The following is a 7,668-nucleotide window of genomic DNA, read 5'->3' as shown; positions in this document are numbered from 1 at the left end:
ATCGCAAGGCCTCAGTTTCTCTCACTGTAGATGACCCGGTTGGAACAGAAAATTAGGCGCGTCCTTCTAGGGCTGGCATTCAGAGATGCTAAGACTCCATAATCGAGCAATGTCAGACCGGGCCATTCCGGAGCGGTTCCATCGAATTCCAAGAAGCCCCCTCCCTCCTTTCCCCAGCCCCGGGGCCAGGGCGGGCGCTGAAGCTAGAGGGCCGCGCGGGCCGGGCTTCCCGCCCGGGGGCGGAGCCGCCTCCCAGCGTCCGCCCCTCCACCTGGGGCTCCGCCGGCAGATGTTACAACTTTTTCTCATTCTCTCTGGCGGTGTCAACCCCAGACCCGCCCTACCCGTGCCTCCCTCCCCTTCCCCGCTGGGGTCCTGCCCACCTTCCTGCGGGGAGGCCAACAGTTCTCAAGACTCCGGGCGGGGCGAGAGGCCGGGCCTGGGGCTGGAGGGTCGGGGGGAGGAGAAAGGGAAAGCAGAGGCGAGAGAAATTAGGAGGCGGGAGAAATAGAGGGCTAGAAGGAGAGGAGAGTCCGAGGATGGTGGAGAGCACATTTTGGAAGTCACCACGCCGCGTCTCAGGCTGGCCTGGCTGAGCTGGGGGAGAGGGAACGAGGGCGGCACAGGGCGGGCGAGAGGACGGCAGGAGACAGCTGGGCGCGGGTCTGACCTCCCCAGGCTGCCCGGCTGCGGCCGCGCAGGTCCGGCCTCGCCGTCCGGTCTCCAGTTCCAGACCATTCGCTGGGCCGCCCCCGGGGGCGCTAAGGGCTCTCTCAACGTCCGGGCCGGCGGGCGTGCGGTCCGTGCGCCCTGGGCGCGCTTGGCGGTGAGGCCTGGGGAGCCCTGCGCGCCGGGACGCACGGGCCGGCCTGGCGATGCACGCCCTTACCGGCTTCTCGCTGGTCAGCCTGCTCAGCTTCGGCTACCTGTCCTGGGACTGGGCCAAGCCGAGTCTGGTGGCTGACGGCCCCACTGAGGCTAGCGAGCAGCCCTCCGTCGCTCCACCCCAGCCTCCCCACATTATCTTCATCCTTACCGACGACCAGGGCTACCACGACGTGGGCTACCATGGCTCAGATATTGAAACCCCTACACTGGACCGTCTGGCCGCCGAGGGTGTCAAGTTGGAGAACTATTATATCCAGCCCATCTGCACGCCTTCGCGGAGCCAACTTCTCACGGGCAGGTAGGCATGGCCCAGGCCGCTGGCCATCCAAGTCCCAAATAAACCCAGTCGTAGATTTCCCCAGCATTTACAATCGGCCCTCTGGGACCCGAGAAACCAGGACTCCTGGCCAATTCTGTCTCCAACTAGCTGTGTGATCATTAGTAAATCCTTTGCCTTCTCTGAGCCTCAGTTTCCCTGCCTGTACACTGAGGGGGTTGACTCATCTTTGAGGTCTTCTCCCTCTGGTGTTCTAGGACACTCACACTCCACACCATGTGAAGGGGACACTTAGGTATGAATGGCGCTTCTGTTTACATACCCTGAGGCCTTGAACAAATTACTTAATATCTCGAAGCCTCAGTTTTCTTGTCCATAAAATGGGGTGAAGAACAGTTTTTATCTTGAGAAACAGTGGTAAGGATGGAATGAATTTCGTGTAACCTGCTTGGCTGTCAGTGCATGGCAGCCTCTGTGTCACTGGAGGGATTCGAACCCCCAAACTGATGACTATACTGGGAAGAAACCAAAGATTTGATAGATGGAGGTGAAAGACACACACAATGCCAGGACCTAAGTAGCCTTAGGCTAGTGACTTCATTTCTCAGAGCATCTGTTTTTTCATATGCAAAAGCCTCCCACATTGGCTGGGGGTCCCAAGGAGACGTGCTGCTTTCTCCTAAGGAGTTGTCCACAGGCAAGGTAGCAGGACTACAGGATTAAGAGCAGGGGAACAGGACGTGGGGGTGTGGAAAGCAAACTTTGGCCACTTAAGAGAAAATCCTTTGGCAAGGCTGAAGCTAATCCTCCTGGATGGGGTCCAAGGCCTGCTTTCTCCCAAGTTCCCACCCAAAAGCCACTAGCGTGAACTCGGGAACCAGAGCAGTAATCTCCCTGATTCCTGGATGGGGGAAATTGAGGCGTTGGAGTCAGGCAAGACCCGACTCATTCATGCCCATACGGACTTCGGGGTCTGTATGAGAGGGGGCTGAGAGGCCAGGTACTTGACAGGGGTCCTGGAGCTGGGTCCAATAGCTGCCTTTTTTTCCTGGCACTCAGCATTTCCACCCAAAAACAGAGAGAGAGAGAACCGGAGGAAGAGGAAGAGGGGCCAGTGTACCAGCATGTGGTGTGCGTGGCAGTGGTGGTGAAGACCGAATGGTGACTAACCTCCAGGAGAGGGAGGAGGAATCTGTGTTCTCGGGAGTTGTGCACAAGTTAGCATTTCTGTCCCAAGAGGTGACGTTTGGTGTAAGCAGGGGAATGAGCAGCCAGCAGGGCAGCGTTCCAGCCCCCTGATCGGTGAAGTTAGCTGAGCGTGGCTGGGCAGCGACCCCGCCCCTTGCAGCTGGCTCCATCTCACTGATGCTGACGACTCTCATTAGTGTTTGTTAATAAGTCCAGTCGTGTTTGGTGAAGCTGGGGAGAGCCAAGGTTTCTCATGTTACTCACTTGCACACGGGCTTCAGGGACTCTGAGCCGGCCCACCCACTTTATACAACAGTGCTCCATGGTGCTCAGCCCCCAGAAAGAGAGGCTTGGCCTCTAATCCACTCTCATCGTTCATTAGCTCCACCGAGGTCTGCAGAGGCTGCATCACCGGGAAATTCTGAGCATGAGTTGCATACACTGGGTTCAAAGCTCAGCTCCACTGCCAGCTGTCTGGGCCTCTGGCTGCACTTTTGGGAGCTTCAGTTTTATTATTTGTAGAATGAAGGTCTAACACCCTGAGTGGTCATAATAGTCTTTCCTGTAGGATTTTTTTGAGGATTAAGTGAAATAATGTATGTGGTATATAGTATTAAAAATGGCAGTAGGCCTGGCTGGTGTGGCTTGGTGGGTTGGAGCGCCATCCCATAAACAGAAAGGTCACAGGTTTGATCCCCAGTTGGGGTGCGTACTGGAGGCAGCTGATCGGTGTTTCTCTCTCACATCAATGTTTCTCTCTCTTTCTCTCCCTCTTCCTTTCTCTTTAAAATAAAAAATAAAAAAATGGCAGTAGTAGCTAATGATAGCTAATAATAACAGCTATAAGACAAGGAAACCAAAACAGACCCCTCCCCACACCCCCCCTCAGGTACCTAGGTTAAAGGTGTCCGTTATTCAGGTCTTGACTTAGTTTGGATACCCCAGGGAAGTGGGGAGAGGTGTGGGCTTCTAATACTCCTGTGAAGTTCCAGGCTTCTTATTTACTCTGGACTTTTAAGACTTGAGTAAAGGCAAGACCCCATAAGCAGATCACATGAGGGCCTTTACCACATAAGGGGGAATGGGATTTGAATGAATGAATGAGCAATGAGGAATGCAGGCTAACCATTTGCTTTTGCCTCAGGGTGTTAGCCTCTGTAAGTGACCCAGATCCAGGGGCCACATGAATTTACAGGCAGGCACAGAAGAACTAGTCTCATAGAGTTTGGGAACTGAAATGTTTTTATTTATTTATTTTTTAAAAAAATATATATTTTATTGATTTTTTTACAGAGAGGAAGGGAGAGGGATAGAGAGTTAGAAACGTCGATGAGAGAGAAACATCGATCAGCTGCCTCCTGCACATCCCCCACTGGGGACGTGCGCGCAACCAATGTACATGCCCTTGACCGGAATCGAACCTGGGACCCTTCAGTCCGCAGACCGACGCTCTATCCACTGAGCCAAACCGGTTTTGGCGCTATTTATTGATTTTTTAAAATTGATTTTAAAAGAGGGAGGAAGGGAGAGAGAGGGAATGAGGCATGGGTTTGTTGTTCCACTGATTTATCCATTCATTGTTTGATTCTTGTATGTGCCTGACCTTGGGAGGAAACCCACGACCTTGGCATATCAGGATGATGCTCTAACCAACTGAGCTACCTGGCCAGGGCTAGAAAGATTTGTAAAGATCTCCCAGGTCAACCAACTCACTCCTGCACATGAGCAAACAGAGCAGGGAAGTGGCAGCCTAGTTTGCTGGCAAAGGGTCTGTGCTTGGACTCTGTATTTATGTTAAGTCCTGGCTCTGCCCCTGACCAATGAACGACCTTGGGAAGGCCCTTCCCCTATTCTAGATCTTAGTTCCTTTTAAAGACAAGGTGAATAAGCTAGAAGATGACTTAGGTACCTTCTGACTCTAAATCCTGTGAGTATCATTCTGTTATTCCATAAGTAATTGAGTGTTTTTTTAAATACCACCTGAGTGCTAGGAATACAAAGCTGAGTATGTACACGGAGTAGAATCTTGGGCTCTCTGGGCCTGAGAGCATGTACACTGAGTAGAATCTCATGGCCAAGTGTGACAATGATCATGGGTACTAAATGCTGAGGGAACTCAGAAGCAAAATTGACTCATTTTTTGAAAAATTTGTGAGAGACTTTACAGTGGGAGACTTTTGGCTGGGCTTTGAAGAGTGAGTAGGAGTTTGCCCAAGAGAGCAGGACTTCTCTAGGCCCCATAGCAAGTTAGTGGCTTAGAACTTAGGGACTCAGAAGTCTCTAAAGACTGCCAGGGATACAAATCCCAACTCCAGTTACTAATTGTATGAATCACTGGGTAAGTGATTTATTTTACTGAGCCTCAGTTTCCTTATTTGGGAAATGGGAAAATAATATGTACCTCCTAAGTTGCTGTTAGGATTTTGTGAGATAATTCATATAGGGGTTTAGTTCAATACTGAGTACATAGTGAGTACTTGTGTTAGCTATTATTATTTTGTTGTTAAGATGAACCTGGGTTTGACGCTTAACTCCCCAGCTCCCTAGCTGTGTTATCTTGGGTGAGTGGCTTAACTATTCTGAGCTTCAATCTCCTCAAATGGTAATAATATCTGCTTCAGTTGATTTTGATGATTCAAAGAGATAATGCATTTGAAGTGCTCAGCACATTTGATAATACCTGCTGGTTACTATTACTATGTATGCTTGTAACGCTGGGACCAGGGCCCACTTCAGGGTGAGTACTGGGGGTTGGGTGGCCAGGGCAGTGGTTTGTAGCTCACTTTGTGCCTTCTGTGCCCTCTGCTCTTTTCACCAGGTACCAGATCCACACGGGACTTCAGCACTCCATCATCCGCCCTCGGCAGCCCAACTGCCTGCCCTTGGACCAGGTGACACTGCCCCAGAAGCTGCAGGAGGCAGGTTACTCTACCCACATGGTGGGCAAGTGGCACCTGGGCTTCTACCGGAAGGAGTGCCTGCCCACCCGCCGGGGCTTTGACACCTTCCTGGGCTCGCTCACGGGCAATGTGGACTACTATACCTATGACAACTGCGATGGCCCTGGGGTGTGTGGCTTTGACCTGCACGAGGGCGAGAGTGTGGCCTGGGGGCTCAGCGGCCAGTATTCCACCATGCTCTATGCCCAGCGTGTCAGCCACATCCTAGCCAGCCACAGCCCCCGGCAGCCCCTCTTCCTCTACGTGGCCTTCCAGGCAGTACACACGCCCCTGCAGTCCCCTCGTGAGTACCTGTACCGCTACCGCACCATGGGCAACGTGGCCCGGCGGAAATATGCAGCCATGGTGACCTGCATGGACGAGGCCGTGCGCAATATCACCTGGGCCCTTAAGCGCTATGGTTTCTACAACAACAGTGTCATCATCTTCTCCAGTGACAACGGCGGCCAGACCTTCTCGGGGGGCAGCAACTGGCCGCTGCGAGGACGTAAGGGCACTTACTGGGAAGGTGGTGTGCGGGGCCTGGGCTTCGTCCATAGCCCTCTGCTCAGGCGGAAGCGACGGACCAGCCGGGCACTGGTGCACATCACTGACTGGTACCCGACCCTGGTGGGTCTGGCAGGTGGCACTGTCTCTGCGGCCGATGGGCTAGATGGCTATGACGTGTGGCCGGCCATCAGCGAGGGCCGGGCCTCGCCACGCACGGAGATCCTGCACAACATTGACCCGCTCTACAACCACGCCCGGCACGGCTCCCTTGAGGGCGGCTTCGGCATCTGGAACACTGCTGTGCAGGCTGCCATCCGTGTGGGCGAGTGGAAGCTGCTGACGGGAGACCCGGGCTATGGCGACTGGATCCCACCGCAGACACTGGCCGCCTTCCCAGGCAGCTGGTGGAACCTGGAGCGGATGGCCAGTGCCCGCCAGGCTGTGTGGCTCTTCAACATCAGTGCTGACCCCTACGAACGGGAGGACCTCGCTGGCCAGCGGCCAGACGTGGTCCGCGCCCTGCTGGCCCGCCTGGTGGACTATAACCGCACAGCCATCCCTGTGCGCTACCCGGCTGAGAATCCCCGGGCCCATCCTGACTTTAATGGGGGTGCTTGGGGGCCTTGGGCCAGTGATGAGGAAGAAGAGGAGGAGGAGGAGGAAGCCAGGTCTCGAAGCCTCTCCCGGGGGCGCCGCAAGAAAAAATGCAAGATTTGCAAGCTGCGATCCTTTTTCCGGAAACTCAACACCAGGCTGATGTCCCACCGGATCTGATGTGGGGGGGAGGGGGGGAGGACCTCTGTCCTCCTAAATGTCTTCCTCCACTCAAGCCTGGTCCTGCTCCTTAACCAGGGAGGGGCCTGAGGTCACAGCCCCATCTGCAGGGAAATGTAGGGCATACAGCCGCTCCGTTGAAGGGTGGGGAGTTTGGCTTGGGCGTAGGGGTAGAATAAACTAGACGGGCTGCCCGAGTCCCAGTCCTGCCTCTCCATTGACTTACTCTGTGACCTCGGGTGACCTGCACAAGCTCTCCGGGCCTCACTTTCCTCATCTGTGAAACGAGCTCTGATGATGTTGTGGCTCTGTGGTGTGGACCTGGTGCCGGTGCCACGGTGCAGTTCCTGGGACCTCACCACCTCCCAGCTCATTTAAGGTCTCATCCTCGAACCCTGCCCTCTGCGGTACTGCTTGGGCGAGGGGCCACATGAAGGCAAGTCCAGGCCTGGATCCCAGCCAAGGCATGGCAATCTGGCCATTCTCCAAAGAGATCCCTGAGTGCTGGGTGCAAGTGCAGGGGTCCAGGGAGGTGACCCTCCTGATTCTTCACATGGCCTGGGGCCGGACTGTTGGGTGGGGGGGTGGCTGTGGTAGAGAGTTCTCCTTCCTGTCCCCAGCACCCAGAGGAATTGGCCCGGCTATTAGCTGCTGCAGGACCAACAGTCAGGACATCTGGGTTCTGCTTTGACCTTGGGCCCAGTCCTTTCGATTTCCCCACTTGCAAATGGGATGCTATCTCTGGCTCTGCCTACCTCACAGGGCTGTGGAGGACTGGCCCGGCTAGTGGTTGTGGAGGAGCCCGTGAACTTGATTAAAATGCAGTCACACAGAAGCAAGGGCTGTAGTGCTGTTTGTAAGCACAGGTGGGTGTGTGCACGTGCATCCAGGTGTGAGCTCCAAGTGAATGGGAGAGGAGGTGGGCAGCTGGCCTGGAGGTGGAACGTGTGGGTTCTGGTCACATCCAGGCACAAATCCACTGTGTAACCTCAGGTAAATCCCAGACCCTCTCTGGGCCTCAGTGCCCCCTGTGTATAGTAGATGATCTAAGCGCCCTTCCTACCTGGCCTTTCTGGGTTCCCCTGTGTGTGT

The 7,668-nt window shown here is 54.6% G+C and overlaps 1 protein-coding gene across 1 annotated transcript; it reads left to right on the top strand.

Moving 5' to 3' along the window:
* The first annotated feature begins 442 nt into the window (after positions 1-442).
* On the top strand, positions 443-7,398 carry ARSI (arylsulfatase family member I). The gene is made up of 2 exons (XM_079772661.1): positions 443-1,186; positions 5,172-7,398. The coding sequence occupies exons 1-2, from the start codon at positions 876-878 to the stop codon at positions 6,574-6,576; spliced, it is 1,716 nt and encodes a 571-aa protein (XP_079628787.1). The 5' UTR covers positions 443-875; the 3' UTR covers positions 6,577-7,398.
* The last annotated feature ends 270 nt before the right edge of the window (positions 7,399-7,668 follow it).

The sequence above is a fragment of the Cnephaeus nilssonii genome (assembly GCF_951640355.1).
Source record: "Cnephaeus nilssonii genome assembly, chromosome: 5".
Classification (NCBI taxonomy): Eukaryota; Metazoa; Chordata; class Mammalia; order Chiroptera; family Vespertilionidae; genus Cnephaeus; species Cnephaeus nilssonii.
Note: the sequence above shows the minus strand (reverse complement) of the source record. Positions and strands in the feature narration are given on the sequence as shown.

Excerpts from the sequence above, each read along its gene's own strand:
- ARSI (XM_079772661.1), top strand. The coding sequence starts at position 876 with ATGCACGCCCTTACCGGCTTCTCGCTGGTCAGCCTGCTCAGCTTCGGC. Across the intron at positions 1,187-5,171 it reads AGCCAACTTCTCACGGGCAG|GTACCAGATCCACACGGGAC; the intron begins GTAGGCATGGCC and ends TCTTTTCACCAG.